This window comes from Bombina bombina, chromosome 4 (assembly GCF_027579735.1).
Source record: "Bombina bombina isolate aBomBom1 chromosome 4, aBomBom1.pri, whole genome shotgun sequence".
NCBI lineage: Eukaryota > Metazoa > Chordata > Amphibia > Anura > Bombinatoridae > Bombina > Bombina bombina.
In genome coordinates, this window is record NC_069502.1 from 1036164827 (window position 1) to 1036182488 (window position 17662).

The 17662-nt window shown below is 38.3% G+C and overlaps 1 protein-coding gene across 1 annotated transcript in view; it reads left to right on the top strand.

Annotated features, from left to right (window-relative positions):
* Nucleotides 1-13540, top strand: part of LOC128658167 (molecular chaperone MKKS-like) — a 56463-nt gene extending 42923 nt beyond the window's left edge. The window contains exons 2-3 of the mRNA XM_053712677.1: nucleotides 13261-13436; nucleotides 13529-13540. Coding sequence (XP_053568652.1) covers nucleotides 13261-13436; nucleotides 13529-13540 — 188 coding nt within the window. The remainder of the gene's footprint in view (nucleotides 1-13260; nucleotides 13437-13528) is intronic.
* The last annotated feature ends 4122 nt before the right edge of the window (nucleotides 13541-17662 follow it).

Below are 17662 nucleotides of genomic sequence, written 5' to 3' on the forward strand. Positions count from 1 at the left end.
GTTCAGAGGAGAATTGCCTGGTATTTCGGGGCTGGACTGACCTTACTTGGCGGGATCAGACTGATATACTTCAGGAAAGTTTTCTTCTGTGAAAAGCACACTGGTCTAAAAGAGGCTGCTTCCGGGTGGTAAATCGCCATAGAACAAGCCACTGAGCTGTTGTTCGTTCCTGGTAGAGCGCTTCTCTCTTTGTATGCAAATTATTATGACCCTGGGGAAGTCTCCCTATGGGTGATGGGGGAAACCAGACGTGGACTCCTTGCCCAGTGTGCTTAGAGGAATGTGGCTGCACCTCACTGACGAGGCCCATAGGAGGCCGAAACGATCGTCTGGGGTTGTCATGTTCCTTGTTCAGAGGAGAATTGCCTGGTATTTCGGGGCTGGACTGACCTTACTTGGCGGGATCAGACTGATATACTTCAGGAAAGTTTTCTTCTGTGAAAAGCACACTGGTCTAAAAGAGGCTGCTTCCGGGTGGTAAATCGCCATAGAACAAGCCACTGAGCTGTTGTTCGTTCCTGGTAGAGCGCTTCTCTCTTTGTATGCAAATTATTATGACCCTGGGGAAGTCTCCCTATGGGTGATGGGGGAAACCAGACGTGGACTCCTTGCCCAGTGTGCTTAGAGGAATGTGGCTGCACCTCACTGACGAGGCCCATAGGAGGCCGAAACGATCGTCTGGGGTTGTCATGTTCCTTGTTCAGAGGAGAATTGCCTGGTATTTCGGGGCTGGACTGACCTTACTTGGCGGGATCAGACTGATATACTTCAGGAAAGTTTTCTTCTGTGAAAAGCACACTGGTCTAAAAGAGGCTGCTTCCGGGTGGTAAATCGCCATAGAACAAGCCACTGAGCTGTTGTTCGTTCCTGGTAGAGCGCTTCTCTCTTTGTATGCAAATTATTATGACCCTGGGGAAGTCTCCCTATGGGTGATGGGGGAAACCAGACGTGGACTCCTTGCCCAGTGTGCTTAGAGGAATGTGGCTGCACCTCACTGACGAGGCCCATAGGAGGCCGAAACGATCGTCTGGGGTTGTCATGTTCCTTGTTCAGAGGAGAATTGCCTGGTATTTCGGGGCTGGACTGACCTTACTTGGCGGGATCAGACTGATATACTTCAGGAAAGTTTTCTTCTGTGAAAAGCACACTGGTCTAAAAGAGGCTGCTTCCGGGTGGTAAATCGCCATAGAACAAGCCACTGAGCTGTTGTTCGTTCCTGGTAGAGCGCTTCTCTCTTTGTATGCAAATGTGAAGTAATATATAAACTTTTTGGAACACTTATATAGTTGCTGTAGCACATAGGAATATATATTAGCGTTCTTATAGGTATTTTTAAGTATATTAAGAAACTAAAATTATAACATGGTAACTGAGCTTGGTGCCTAATAAGGCTCTATGACATAGGGTGTTCTAATATAAAACAAGGAGCTATATTTTAAGTTCAGCTGATAGGCATCATGTAGATATTTCTCCCTAAATAGGTGTTATAAAATTAATATAAACACAGCATTAAACTGAGGGACTTAAAGCGCCCACAAATATTTAGTGCTATGCCAGTCTCTCAGCCTAGTTGGAAATAAAATGTAGCGGTTAGTAGTATACAATTAGCCAACCTCTTGCTTACATATCTTGAATCTCAGAAGAGAGGTGCACTTTAACAGTTTCAGGGTTAGGAGCGCTCCACTAGAAAGCAGACCATACAGGGCTAACATAGGACCTCATATTATAGGATCAGAGGTATCAGCCAACTTTGATTGGGCTCAGAACAATAGTAAACAAAATTGGAACAGTAATATATGAACAAGAACTCATAGCCTCCTTGTCAGCTATAACATATTTCCATATGCAACTGAGCATTAAAAGTTTAGCCATATATAATAACATAATCAAAATAAAGGAATGAACAAGGGAGCCCCTTTAGCTAATATAAGAAAGTCTTGTAAATATTAACCTATGCCTGCTTTCAGTTGTCGTGAACTGTCCATATGGTGATTAGCAGTGTACCCCTGCATGGTAAGCCAGAGTGTGAACATGACAACGAACCATGTAAGAAGGTCTGCGGGTAAAGTCTCCTGTATGGATGTCACCACTAAAAAGTGGATGTCAGGTTCCAACCGGCACAGTGGTTTCGTCAGGTAGACTAAATGCAAATAATCCGTTATCACGTAATCAGGACCGACCAGAGTCCCAGAGGCGGTGTCAGAAGCATCTGGATCTTTTACTGCGTCCTCATCAGTAACCTCAGCCGCCAGACATAACTGAAGCTGGCTCCGCTTGACAAAGGCCCCTGTTTCCATTGATGACTTAGGTACTTGCACAAGTAGGTTTGCAAAAGTCTCTCTAAATAGGCTCTTTAGACCGACTAAATGATCATCAAAACTTGATGCAAACGTAACTCCCAGTCGTCTAAGGATAACATGGTCGATACTTAGGGAGTAGGCTATGTTCCGGTGTGTTATAGATTCTCGTTTTTGTTTCCCCGAACAGATAAAGTTGTGGCACTCTGTGGGTGAGTTGGATCCTCCCTCTTATTTTAATATAAGGCTTCGGCGGCTGGCTGTAGAGACGAGGAGCATAGAATGGCTTTAACAGGGCCTGACGGGGTTTAGCAATCATACCACGCCACTGTTCCAAGATGGCGCCTGTCAATCTCTGTAAACTGAACCAGGGCAGACCGTGAACTCATAGTACGCTCGAAAGACTCTGCCCGACTCTAAACAGGTTCATAATGATCATGGGTAGTTATGCTGTTGTAATGCTTGTCCATCTCCCTTATTTTGGTAAAATTGAGGTAGATTTGCCTCTTGTGTATGAGGAACAACTCAGTCATGCGACCGCTCCATAGATAGCTGGCTCCGCCCCCCCTTTATGGGATTATTTAATACTATTTAATCGGAGTATTTTCATACTAAACATTAGTATACTGCTTCTATGGCACTAAAAAGGATATTAATACATTCAGCATGGATCTAATTAATATTTTCTCTGTTTACAATTTCCATCTTAATATCGCATACATACCTTGTGAGTGGCAGTCTGATATAATTACATATAGCTATATTTACATTTGATTATTATCCCATATTAATATAAATATTGCATATCTGTGGATATTATCTTAATATTTAGTGTATACGCTATATGATATGATTCAGGGCACACATTATATAAGCATTCATATATTAGTATCTACTAGTCATATCTGAAACCTAGTTTGTATATCAGATGCCTGGAAAACAAAAGAATGTTATTTATTTTGAAAAAAATTGGACATTTTAAATTGACCATATAGCTACTTACTCAGTTCAGCAGATACTTACCTACTTTGTTACTGTTAGGCATTTCTCTCAGATCCACAAATATACATTTATACAACACTGAGGTACACCATAACTGAAAATTTGACATAAATTGTACTTTAAAATCTCAATTTTGATGCTTTTAACTTCCCCATATCACCCAGGGCATTTGGAGCTTCAACGTCTGGGGTTTGTGTATTTGGAACTCAGCGTGTGCCAATTTACACTGGGATAATAGATATTTAAAATTGTTGGTCATCCTGAAAGGTATCTCAAATTGTAGACCTCTTGGCTGCTTATCCACAGGGGTTCCTGTGATCTAAGTAATGAATTTCTTAGGCTAAATTAATTTAGAGATTTCAATCTGGCAAGACTATACAACAATAATTCTTTAGAAATTACCTCTCTTCTGAGACTCTGATCAAAGGCTCTTGAAATGTGACATTATCTCATAGTTTGGGACATATGTTTGTTCTTTATAAGTCCTGTCTAGTGAAACTCTGAACTGCAGGAGGTTTGAGTAAACCTACTTTCATGTGTACTGGGGACATGCCAGGCTTGTAATGTGTCTCTGTATCATGCAGTAATAAAATTGATATCAATAGCTTCCTATATGAATGAAATAATCAATATGATATCTGTGCACATAGCTTCCAATGATATCTCACCTTTTATATGACTGTTTTATGGTTATGTCCTAAGCCTAAAGGACGTCTACAGATGTTTACTTTTCACTTTTTCAGGACAGTATAAGTTTCTTTTTAAAAATAATCTGGTTCCTCGCAAATATTGACCAGTCAGGAAATGAATCAGGACGTCAAGTATTCTGCCATAAAAAGGATTTTATTGATTGTTGATAAAAATTAAAGACATGAGAAAAAGGTCAAACGCATTTCGTGACCCATTGATAAAGTACGAACCAACGAAACGCGTTTGACCTTTTTCTCATGTCTTGAATTTTTATCAACAATTAATAAAAGCCTTTTTATGGCAGAATACTTGCGGTCCTGATTCATTTCCTGACTGATCAATGTATGCAGGGAAACAGATTATTTTTACTTGGTTTTGAAGCAGGAGAGTGGTGGAGCCTCATTTTGTTCCTGGGCATTGGACTATAGTGTGTTTGTTTCCGGGGGGGACCACTGCAGAGGTAACACAAGGCTGACATGGATTGTGTGTGTTTAGTGCATTCGGCAGCAGAGTGGGGTGTTGCAGCGCTTACCTTGGATTGCTGTAAGTTTCTTTTTAAGCTTACTATTACTCCTGGCTTATGTGGAGTAGATCACCTGTGCAACCCAGAAATAAAAGGAGTAATCATTTGGATTGTTTATATTAAATCATGTGATTTGGGACTATGCTTTGTATGATATAGTGCTGAGCGTATTATCTACACTTCGCACTAGATTGATGTGAGTTATTTGAATTGATGTGCACTATTATCTGTCTGCACAATTATTAGCGGATTGTGTGCTTTGGCTAATTATATGTATTGTATAGATTACATTGTAAGGCTTTGTCCTGTTATTGATATATGTCCTTAGAGCTTTGGTCCTTTTTGTAATAATTTTTTTATATATTTTAAAAAAAATTTAAATATCAGTTTCAACCTCTATAAGTATATATCGGTTATTTTAAGAACAGACTAGATATTTTTTCCCTAACCTTATAGTTTACTTTGTTGAGTTTGCAAAGTTTCTGGAAGAGTGAATAATGGAATGTTATAAACAGTGATAATCTACCTCTTTCTAGTTCTACCTCTTTTCAAACCGTTTGTGATATTTTTTTTTGTTTAATTATAAAATTGTGTTCTGCCGCTTAAAAATTGAACAAACAGTTGTGTTAATGTAAAGTTTTAGCCTGAAGTTTATATTTGTAACACTGTTTGTGAATTTTATTTTAAATGTAAGATTTTTTTTTTATCTGATTAATTGAAAAAATAATTGGCTGATTTAATTATTTATGAAAATAATCTTTAGTTGCAGCCCTAGTAGGGTCCCCCTCCAGCCAAATTTTTCTGTAGTGTAGGAAACCCTGCCCCTCCCTCCTCCGCTGGGCTGACCCACCAGCCTCCCCCTCCACCGCTCCCACTTGGCACCAAGGATGATCTCTTTAACGATCAGTGATCATGCTTCATATGGTAAGGCACCATGATCCAAGCTGACAGAGGGGACCGTAGCATGCGCCACAGTGTTGTTACTACTTCAATACAGTATGTTGGGCAAAGTACTGTGTGAGGTAGTACCTATGTCCATATGGGGCAAGGGGTTAAGCTGCGAGAGCAGCTTTGGAGCCCCAAACCACTGATACTTAACCTTTCCGCCACCTCAAGTATAGCGGATTTCATTCAAACCGATCCAATCTGGATGATTGACAGCCCCCACTCTTGTGTGATCAGGAGGCGGCATCGCACAGGCAGCAGCTTGTGCAATGTTGAATGTGGGCAGATGAGGTTCATGATGGCGGACCTCGTTTGCCCAGCACTTAATAAATGAAGCTATAATAGGTCACTCTTAACCCCTTAACAAGAACTGACTTTTGTGTAGTGGTTTCAGATTGGGTAACTGCCATTAAGCTTACGGTCCAAAAATATTTTTTTTAGCATTAAACAAATAATTCAATCCTTGTAATATTTGGCCTATATTTGCTATAGATTACTTTGAAACCTAGACATATGAGATCAGGACAAAATAATTAATCTATTTTGAGGTATTTTTCTTTAGCTACACTAGTTTTGTAGAAATAATTAAAAAAGAAAACTACATGTTTTATTATTAAATGCGTATTTATTGTTATTTTTTATACCCATATAAGGTATCCCAAAAAACTGCATATAATATGTGCATGGGTGCACTTAAAAAGAGAGGGGATAATTATTTAAGGACAGAGGGGTTTTCCCAGGTTCTGTTCTTAAATGACACAGGCCATTTTAGCATTTTTGCTCAGTTTCACCATAAATATCTGCTCTCTTGTTAAGTGCACACATACATATTTTACACCTCTTTTAACAGACAAACAGGTCTTTCTTTTGATACCCTATATGAGTTCATTAAATAACAATAAATAAGAATTTAATACTGGAAAATGGGAAAAAAATCCAAAACAAACGATTTTTGTAGTTTTCGTTATAACCATTCTTACAAAACTAGTGTAGCTAAAGAAAAAAAAACTCATAATAGATTCATTATGTTGTCCCGATTTTAGGAATACCCCATGTGTCTGTTTTCAAATAATTTTTATAAAATATAGGCCAAATAATACATGATGGACTTATTGGTTTAAAGGGACACTGAACCCAATTTGTTTCTTTTATGATTCAGATAGAGCATGCAATTTTAAACAACAATCTAATTTACTCCTATTATCATTTTTTTTCCGTTCTCTTGCTATCTTTATTTTAAAAGCAGGACTGCAAATCTTATTAGCCAGCCCTTTTTATGTTCAGCACCATGGATAGCGCTTGCTTATTGGAGACTTACATTTACCCACCAATAAGCAAGCATAACCCAGGTTCTCAACCAAAAATGGGCCGGCTCCTATGCATCACATTCTTGCTTTTTAAATAAAGATAGCAAGAGAATGAAGAATAATTGATAATAGGAGTAAATTAGAATGTTGCTTAAAATTGCATGCTCTATCTGAATCATGAAAGATAAATTGGGTTTAGTGTCCCTTTAAACTTTCATGATTCAGATAGGGCATGTAATTTTAAACAGCTTTCCAATTTACTTTTATCATCAGATTTGCTTTGTTCTCTTGGTATTTTTAGTTGAAGCTAAAACAAGTTAGGCTCATATGCTTACTTCTAAGCCCTTGAAGTAACACTTTTTTTTTTGCTATACATGGTCACTGGAAGAGAAGGAAATGGGTCAAGACAAGCAATGGCTTGTCATTTTTGACATGTGATCACATGTTCATGGGCCTCTTTTTCAAGAATTGCTGGAGTGCCTTACTCCTGAGACATCCAGTGATTGCCTAGTGAGCCTAAGGCCAGCATGCATTGCAGCATGCTAGTATCTAGGCTGTCACAGTGATTGTATACACAGTAACTTACTGTACTCTTGCTGGATGCCTGCATATGAGGCTATCCAGCAACAGCATGAGATCCACACTGATCACATCATATATTTAATTAAATGAAGGTACCCCGACTGACAACAATGCCATCACAGGGACACATTGTCCCTGCGATTGCTAGCCTGTAGTAGCCTCCATTATGCTATTTCTGCAAGGCCCCTCTTGTGAGGCATGCATAAATATTGCCTACAGTGGCGAGACTGGTTTGTAAAAGCCCAGGAAACAGCCACTGTACGGGGTATGACGTGTGTCCTTAAAGGGATAGTAAAGTCAAAATGAAACATAAATTGACTGGATAGAGAATAATATTTTAAACAACATTCCAATTGACTTCTATGATCAATTTTGCTTAGCTCTCTGAATCTCGCTGCAGTGTTTGCAACATTGTTTATTGCCTTGTTATACAATGTTGCAAATACCTCTGTTATAGACTGCTAAAGACACATGCATGCTGTTAAAGGGATTAGAAAGTCAAAATGAAACTTGCATGATTCAGATAGAGCATGTCATTTTAAGACACTTTCAAATTCACTTCTATTTTCAAATGTGCTTCGTTTAGTATCCCTTGTTAAAAAATGAATATGCACATATCATACACTAGTGGGAGCTGCTGCTAATTGCTGCCTGCACACATTTGTCTCTTGTGATTGGCTAAATAGATATTTTCAGCTTCCTGTCAGTAGTGCAATGCTGTCCCTTTAGCAATGGATAACAAGAGAATGAAGAAACATTTATAATATAATTAAATTGGAAAGTTGTTTAAAATTGTATGTTCTATCTGAATCATAAAAGAACATGTTGGGGGTTACTATCCCTTTAAGCTCCTATCTGCCTATATAGCTTTACTCTTAAGCACAGTATGCAAAGAGATTACAGTGGTGTATCTTGGCCTAGGCAAACAAGTCACTTGCCTAGGATCGCAGATTTTTTGGGGGCAGCACCTCTTTTGTCTCACTACATACACACTCACTAAACCCACACATACACGCACACTGCACTACACACACATACGCACTTGAACATGTAGGCGTAATACCTGGGGGGGGGGCAGCAGAATTTTGAGTGCCTAGGGCAGCACAAAACCTAAATACGCCACTCCAAGAGAACAAAGCAAATATGATGATAAAAGTAAATTGGAATGCTGTTTAAAATTGCATGCCCTATCTAATGTTTAATTTTGTAATGTTTAAATTTTTACTTTACTGTCCCTTTTAAGGGCATAATGACATATGCCGTACCATGTATGGCACCTGTCATTAAGGGGTTATGGTTAAACCAATACACAGCAAAAATGCCAAAATTGCCTCTGTCCTTTAAGCTCCGAAACTGGGAAAGAGGTTAATCTTCTTACCAAATAAAGTGCTGCAAATGTATGTTTTTGCAGTCCTAAAATCTCTGTGTGATATTTAACTTACTGTGGTGATAGTTTGCATTATGCTGAAAGACATTTCGTTATCTCAGCAAAATGTAACTTTTAAAGGGGCAGTAAACGTACAAACTAATTAGCTTAGTGACAGATTTAAACATTAAAGGATTGCAGAGAATGTTTATTTAAAAGTAAATTTTTCCAGAACGCCACTCCTTGCTCTACTGAGCGGGTCTGGTTTTCCTCAGCACATCACGGCAACATTGTCTAGTCACAGCGTGCCCGGTCGTGCCATTAAACTGAATGTAGCTCGGTCCTGCTATTAGACCAGAGCGGGACCGAGCTAAATTCAGTTTAATGCCGAATTATATAACATTAATTTGTAAGTTTACTGCCCCTTTAACATGAGTTTGTCTAAAAAGGATCATTTCTTATAATCTGTCTTGATAGTGTTATGTAGATTCAGTTTGCCATGAAATAAAATGTAGCAATAGAAGCGTATTGGGTTTCCAGAAATAAACCTCTTTTAAGAGATTTATGGAGACAAACTTTGTCATCCAATATGTCAGAAAATAGTTGTTTAGACTAGTTTTTTGAGCATGTTGGCAGTAATTAATAATTTTTCTGTTGTGACATTTATGCCATGCCTTTTAATCTATGCTATAAATATTCAATTTACCATACCATTCTTCTAGGGGTGAAGAAGTATTTGAAATGATTGTGGTCTTACTTGTTTTGGTGTTTCTTATACAATCATGGTATTTATAGGTAATATGAATTATATATAACGTCTCTTAAGATATTATTATATTGAAGCGACCACAAGCAACTATTTTCTGAGAAAATTATAATTAACATAGAAGAAGGGCATGTTTACCACTTTTTCTAGTGTTTTATACACACTGAACCAATTACACCTAATATCTCAGTCAAGCTGTTAGCTTAAATAAAAAGAGAGAAGCGCTCAACCTGGGAACGAACAATAGCATAATAGCTTGTTCTATGGTTAGTTACCACCCTAGAAGCAGCCTCTTTTTGCTCAATTTGTGCCTTTCACAGAGAAGAACTTTCCTGTAGCATATCAGTCTGATCCTGACTTTACAGTAGAGTCCAGCCCCGAAATACCAGGAAAAACGGCAAAACCCCAGACGTACGTTTCGGCCTAGTGTGGGCCTCGTCAGTGAGGTGCAGCCATATCCCTCTAGGCACACTAAGCAACGGGTCCACGTCTGGATTCCTGCATCACCCTTAGGGAGACTTACCTAAGAGTCATAATTTGCATAAATAAAAGAGAGAAGTGCTCAACCTGGAAACGAACAATAGCATAATAGCTTGTTCTATGGCTAGTTACCACCCTAGAAGCAGCCTCTTTTTGCTGTTAGCTTGTTTGCTCTAGCAGGAGGTAGTGTCACTAAACTGTGTAACATATTTAAATAGTGGCAAATACTTGCAATATGGCCTCTTGTTTCTGTGATAAGGACAAATATTTTGTTGGGAACTCACAGCTCATATCTTTAAAGGGATAGTAAACACCAAACATTTTATTGTTTAAAAAGATTATCATTCCACAGTTTTGCATAACCAACACTGTTCTAGAAATATACTTTTTACCTCTGTGATTACCTTGTATCTAAGCTTCTGCAGATTGGCCCCTTATCTCAGATCTTTTGACAGACTTGCATTTCAGGCAATTAGTGCTGACTCTTAAATAACTTTATGTGCATGAGCACAATTTTATTTATATGAAACACATGAACTAACACCCTCTAGCTGTGAAAAACTGTTAAATGCATTCAGATAAGAGGCGGCCTTCAAGGACTTAGAAATTAGCATATGAGCCTCCAAGGTATAGCTTTCAACTAAGAATAGCGAGAACAAAGCAAATTTGATGATGAATCATGAAAGTTTGATTTGGACTTTACTATCCCTTTAACTTGAAAGGACATAAAAACAGGTATACCAGGCCGGACAAATGTTATCAAAAATACTTCTATTCAGAATTGGAGGTCAGTTTTAGATGTCCTTTCCCTTTAACATAGCTATGTCATTGTTGGCTTTATTTCAAATACATATTTTGATCTATATCATTAAAGGCACATGTTATCCATAAACAGCATATCTGTAAAAAGCCGACTAGAAAATAATCACATGAACATCTCAATGTTAACAAGTAGTTTCCTCGACTCACCAGAATAAACGTGCTGTGAGCAGTTACTCTTCAGCTATTGTTTTTACTGTCATCTGCACAGTGAAAACAAAAAACTTTTATTTACTGTGGGATTTCATCATAATCTTGTGAGATTTAATAGTAAACTTCCTTAAAATGAGGAGGGAAATATTATTAGTGCCTGCACATGACAGTTGCACGCACCCTAGCAAGTCCGGGACAAGCATCCTGACTGCTTAAAGGGACATTAAACACTTTGAGATGGTAATAAAAAATTATAAATCGTGTGTATATATATATATATACAGGGAGTGCAGAATTATTAGGCAAGTTGTATTTTTGAGGATTAATTTTATTATTGAACAACAACCATGTTCTCAATGAACCCAAAAAACTCATTAATATCAAAGCTGAATAGTTTTGGAAGAAGTTTTTAGTTTGTTTTTAGTTATAGCTATTTTAGGGGGATATCTGTGTGTGCAGGTGACTATTACTGTGCATAATTATTAGGCAACTTAACAAAAAACAAATATATACCCATTTCAATTATTTATTTTTACCAGTGAAACCAATATAACATCTCAACATTCACAAATATACATTCCTGACATTCAAAAACAAAACAAAAACAAATCAGTGACCAATATAGCCACCTTTCTTTGCAAGGACACTCAAAAGCCTGCCATCCATGGATTCTGTCAGTGTTTTGATCTGTTCACCATCAACATTGCGTGCAGCAGCAACCACAGCCTCCTAGACACTGTTCAGAGAGGTGTACTGTTTTCCCTCCTTGTAAATCTCACATTTGATGATGGACCACAGGTTCTCAATGGGGTTCAGATCAGGTGAACAAGGAGGCCATGTCATTAGATTTTCTTCTTTTATACCCTTTCTTGCCAGCCACGCTGTGGAGTACTTGGACGCGTGTGATGGAGCATTGTCCTGCATGAAAATCATGTTTTTCTTGAAGGATGCAGACTTCTTCCTGTACCACTGCTTGAAGAAGGTGTCTTCCAGAAACTGGCAGTAGGACTGGGAGTTGAGCTTGACTCCATCCTCAACCCGAAAAGGCCCCACAAGCTCATCTTTGATGATACCAGCCCAAACCAGTACTCCACCTCCACCTTGCTGGCATCTGAGTCGGACTGGTGCTCTCTGCCCTTTACCAATCCAACCACGGGCCCATCCATCTGGCCCATCAAGACTCACTCTCATTTCATCAGTCCATAAAACCTTAGAAAAATCAGTCTTGAGATATTTCTTGGCCCAGTCTTGACGTTTCAGCTTGTGTGTCTTGTTCAGTGGTGGTCGTCTTTCAGCCTTTCTTACCTTGGCCATGTCTCTGAGTATTGCACACCTTGTGCTTTTGGGCACTCCAGTGATGTTGCAGCTCTGAAATATGGCCAAACTGGTGGCAAGTGGCATCTTGGCAGCTGCACGCTTGACTTTTCTCAGTTCATGGGCAGTTATTTTGCGCCTTGGTTTTTCCACACGCTTCTTGCGACCCTGTTGACTATTTTGAATGAAACGCTTGATTGTTCAAAGATCACGCTTCAGAAGCTTTGCAATTTTAAGAGTGCTGCATCCCTCTGCAAGATATCTCACTATTTTTGACTTTTCTGAGCCTGTCAAGTCCTTTTTTTGACCCATTTTGCCAAAGGAAAGGAAGTTGCCTAATAATTATGCACACCTGATATAGGGTGTTGATGTCATTAGACCACACCCCTTCTCATTACAGAGATGCACATCACCTAATATGCTTAATTGGTAGTAGGCTTTCGAGCCTATACAGCTTGGAGTAAGACAACATGCATAAAGAGGATGATGTGGTCAAAATACTCATTTGCCTAATAATTCTGCACTCCCTGTATATATATATATATATATATAAACCTCTGCATTATACTTTTATTATTTATTATGATATTGTGAGCTATTTAGTTCCTGTTAGAAATAGAAGTGCAGAACACTGTTACATTCCACACAGACATTGGCTGCAGACTCTAGTGATCTATTTATAACTGTCCCTAATTGGCCACAGCAGAGAAGGTAACCTAAGTTACAACATGGCAGCTCATGAAACTTTAAAAAATACATCTACATGTTATTCTCAGACTAATATTTTCTTTTAATGCATCATTCTATCTAGCATTTTTTAGTGTTTAATGTCCCTTTAAAGACCTTTTACAATGGGATGTGGCAACCAAGTAAATTTTGTGGGGAAATAGCGTTATCGTGCTTTGTTACATACAGATTCATGTAATATTTTTAGTAAGCTTTTTAAAATAACTGATGTATTTGCAAGAACTTTAGAATGAAAATGTTCATTTTGAATTATTTGTGTTCAAATACAGGTGCGAAACCCATAGCTTCTCTGAGTCCTGTGTCTTCAACTTGCTATGGTGACCTAAAGAACGTAAGCAAATTGTCCTATGGATTCAAGCATTTTCTACATCTGATTCCCTTTGACACCTCCATTTGCAGTTTTGTGTTATGCAACCGAAATGAAACTTCGTTGAAAGAGCTTATGGCAAGTAGAGTTTTTTTATCCTTTCAGATTAGAGAGACAGATTTACTTAGTCAACTAAATTAGACTTTTTATATCACTTTTTATAAATTTAGCTTCCTCGTTAAATTTTAAGACACTTTATGTAAATTCTTTAGTTGTGCTATTAAAATTATTACATAAGTGGATTCCTGTCATAATTAATATTCCTAAACTCCTACTCAGCGTGAAAAAGCAGGTGCAGTATGATCTAATTTATTTGCCATCGCATTTTGCTATTATAGTTTCATAAAGTTTATTCTCTACAACATATTATTATCATCATTATTATTATCATTTATTTGCAGCAAAATTCTGTAGTGCTATTTTAGTAACAAAAATAAATATAAGTAATATATGTGAAAAAATTGTTTGAGGTCAAATTATGTATTGCTGTCAAGCAATCATATACCAGCAATGTTAACTGACACATGTTGGCAAAAGAGAAAGATGTTTTATGAAAAGTGCTTCTGTGGATATGCGTAGCTGCACTACTGCTCAAAAGGTCCTTTGATACCTGCCCCTGGAGGAGAAAGTGACGCAGGAGCGATCACGTCTGCCTAGGAGATCGCACACAGACAAGGGTTTCCCACAGTGACCCGGGCAAGGACAGTTTCACAAAGGCTGATCGACAGCTTAAAGTGAATGTAAATTTTGATGCTAAAGTGCCCGGTTTTTAAAACTTTGATTAAAAACAGGGGCACTTTAATTCATCAAAATTTTACATTTCACTCCTGTTGTGAAAAAAAACTTACTTTTTAATCTTCACAGCAGCTCCAGCTTCCTCCGGTCTCACAAGCCATTTCTGATGTCAGAAATGATTGATAGGTCATCCTACAATCACAGCTTCCCCCTGGGGGAATCAGTGTTTGATTCAACGCTGTGATTGGAGGAAGCCGGATGACTCATTTTAGACCCAGGAAGAGGTTTTGAAACGAGTGGAGGAACCTGGAGCTGCTGTGAAGATTAAAAGGTAAGTTTTTTTTTCACAACAGGAGTGAAATGTAAATATTGATGAATTAAAGTGCCCCTGTTTTTAATCGAAGTTTGAAAAACCGGGCACTTTAGCATCAAAATTTACATTCACTTTAAGGCGAATATTTGCTGGAATGCACAAGACGGTAAAGTTGTTACTTAGTCTCGATATGCTTTGATGTCTGTTGCAACTACAGCGGTAACTCTGGTGACTTTTCAACCTAGATAAGAACTTTTTGTTACCAACAGCTTTTCTTTCTCTGTATATATCTTAGCAGCCAGCCCATTTTAGGTTCAGCACCATGGATAGCGCTTGCTTATTGGAGGCTTACATTTACCCACCAATAAGCAAGCATAACCCAGGTTCTTAACCAAAAATGGGCCGGCTCCTATGCATCACATTCCTGCTTTTTAAATAAAGATAGCAAGAGAACGAAGAATAATGTATAATAGGAGTAAATTAGAAAGTTGCTTAAAATTGCATGCTCTATCTGAATCATGCAAGAAAAATTTTGAGTTTAGAGTCCCTTTAAGGCTTTCAGAAATCCGAGATACGCTTCTTTGTAGCTTATGTTTGCAACTGTCTCAGAAACTGTCTCTAACACACAAGGATTTGGCCTGAATGGATGTAACCTTATGAACTGTGGTTTCTGACGAACTAAGCCTAGTGATATATGTGTTTTCAGTTGGGAAATTTTGCTGGCACACGTAGTATACACTATTGTACCATTTTTACAGTGTATTATGCATTATTTTTATGCTTAGGCTATGTAATATCTACATATGAGACATCATATTAGTTTGTTTGCTGGCCAGCACTATGTACAAGGGTTTTTATGTATGGTTATATGTATATAAGTTTCACACACAATGTATCTATTTGAACTAAATGAATACATTTGATTATAAAGATTCCCTCACTTTGTACAGGATTTTCCTAAATCCTGTTTAGTCTTCTTTTTGTATATATTTATCATTTATCTTGAGGGTCTGCACCAACATTATTTTTTTAATTGGAATTGTAACTGATATTCTAATTCCAATAGTCATCTCTCTCTCTCACATACGCGTACAAAGTCCTAAGGAACCCCACACCTGGCTTCGGCATATCGAGGTCCCCAAAGAAGGCACAACACACAGGGATTTGAACAAATAAGCCTTTTATGTGAAAAAACACAAGAAAAAACAAGGGCCCTGTGTGTTGTGCCTGCTTTGGGGTCCTCAATATGCCGGAGCCAGGTGTGGGGTTCCTTAGGACTATATATATATATATATATATATATTTATATATATATATATATATATATATATATAGAGAGAGAGAGAGAGCGATATATATATATATATATATATATACGGAGACAAACACCTAGTTCAAAAGTTGAGTTTATTCAGCAGGAGTGCCAAACAACAGGTGATATGCCGGAGCCAGGTGTGGGGTTCCTTAGGACTTTATTTATATATATATGTGTGTGTGTGTTTTGTGTGTGATTTTACCTTGTGTCTACCAGGAGATGGCAAAACATCCCTACACTGCAAAACGTTACTCCATCCTGTTCTCTTAGCATTCCTCATCTATGCTTTACCTCCAGCCTAAAGTGATACTGAAGTGCTCTGTCTTCACACCGATTGATAAGGGTTCTCTAACAGATTTCCCCCCTTGGACAAAAGGGTTGACTACAGAGTTCATTCAGGCAGTGAGAAATCTTCTCCAAGTGTAGAGATGTCACAGGCCCCCAGGTGTAGTGATGATCTATCTGGTAAACACCTGGTCTATAGTGAGGTGCTGTTATACAGATCCTTTAAACTGTGCTTGCACTTCTCGGATGAGCTATCTACTGACTGCAATTGGAGGCTGCCAATGTTGAAAAGAAGAGGAGTGTACTGCAGGTAATTACAAAATTACCTTACACTGCCCACTACCTATTACATAAATATTTACACATAGTTGTCACGTGACCGCCGGAGGATGAAACATCAATTTGTAAAAATGTAAAAACCACTTCACTTTACTCTCCCTTTAACAGTAAATAATACCAGGAGACAATACCTTGGATTACTTCTAGAAGCTACAGAGAAGATCTGCAGATAGCGTTAATAGCTAAACCAATGCCTCCTTCTTCTGAAAGGATTGTCTTACATTACAGATGCATGTGCATCTTTCTAATGTACTCCTATTATCATTTTTTCTTCGTTCTCTTTGTATCTTTTTTGAAAAAGTAGGAATGTAAGCTTACCAGCCATCCCATTTTTGGTTCAGCACCCTGGGTAGCGCTTGCTGATTGGTGGCTACATTTAGCCACCAATCAACAAGCGCTAACCAGGTGCTGAACCAAAGATAAATGTATTAATTTGATTGATGGGGAGAGTCCATGAAACTGCCGGTATTTTCGGCCTTTCCTGTTTTTCCTATCTTTCCACCTCTGCTTGGCCATATATATAATGCTGGAAGAATGGGGTGGAGCAAAATGTTTTGCTTTCTCCTGGTGGACAAGAAATTTGATTTGTGGACTCTTGCAAACAGCTGTATAAGAGAGAGGTCTATTCAGGTTTTTTGGGTGTTGGAAATAATTTCTCTATTTTTTGATCTATATCTACTCAGGGAACATTCCTCCTCTCTCGAGTTGCCTTTCTGATTTGTGTGAAAGATCTATGGGGGGGTAATAATTAAATTTCCACCCTCAGAGCTGAATCAGGGGTTTTATTCCAATCTCTTTATAGTACGAAATAAAGAAGGTACTTTGCAATCTATCTTGGATCTTAAAACGTTGAAGATGGGAGACAATTTGCAATATACTTCCTTAAGTGCCGGAGGGTGAATTTATATCTACCATCGACTTAAAATATGCCTATTTACATACCCCATTCACAAGGATCACTCCAAGTTCCTGGATTTGCCTTCCTTAAAGGGATACTGAGCCCAATTTTTTTTCTTTCGTGATTCAGATAGAGCATGCAATTTTAAGCAACTTTCTAATTTACTCATATTATCAATTTTTCTTCGTTCTCTTGCTATCTTTATTTGAAAAATAAAGTCCAGCACCCTGGACAGCACTTGTTTATCGGTGGATGAATTTATCCACCAATCAGCGAGAACAACCCAGGTTGTTCATAAGAAATGGACCGGCATCTAAACTTACATTCTTGGGGGTCGATCCGATAAAAATCGTCGCCCGCAAAAGTCGGCGACGCCAATATTTGCGCGGGTTTGGTATCCTATATACGGCATAACCTAG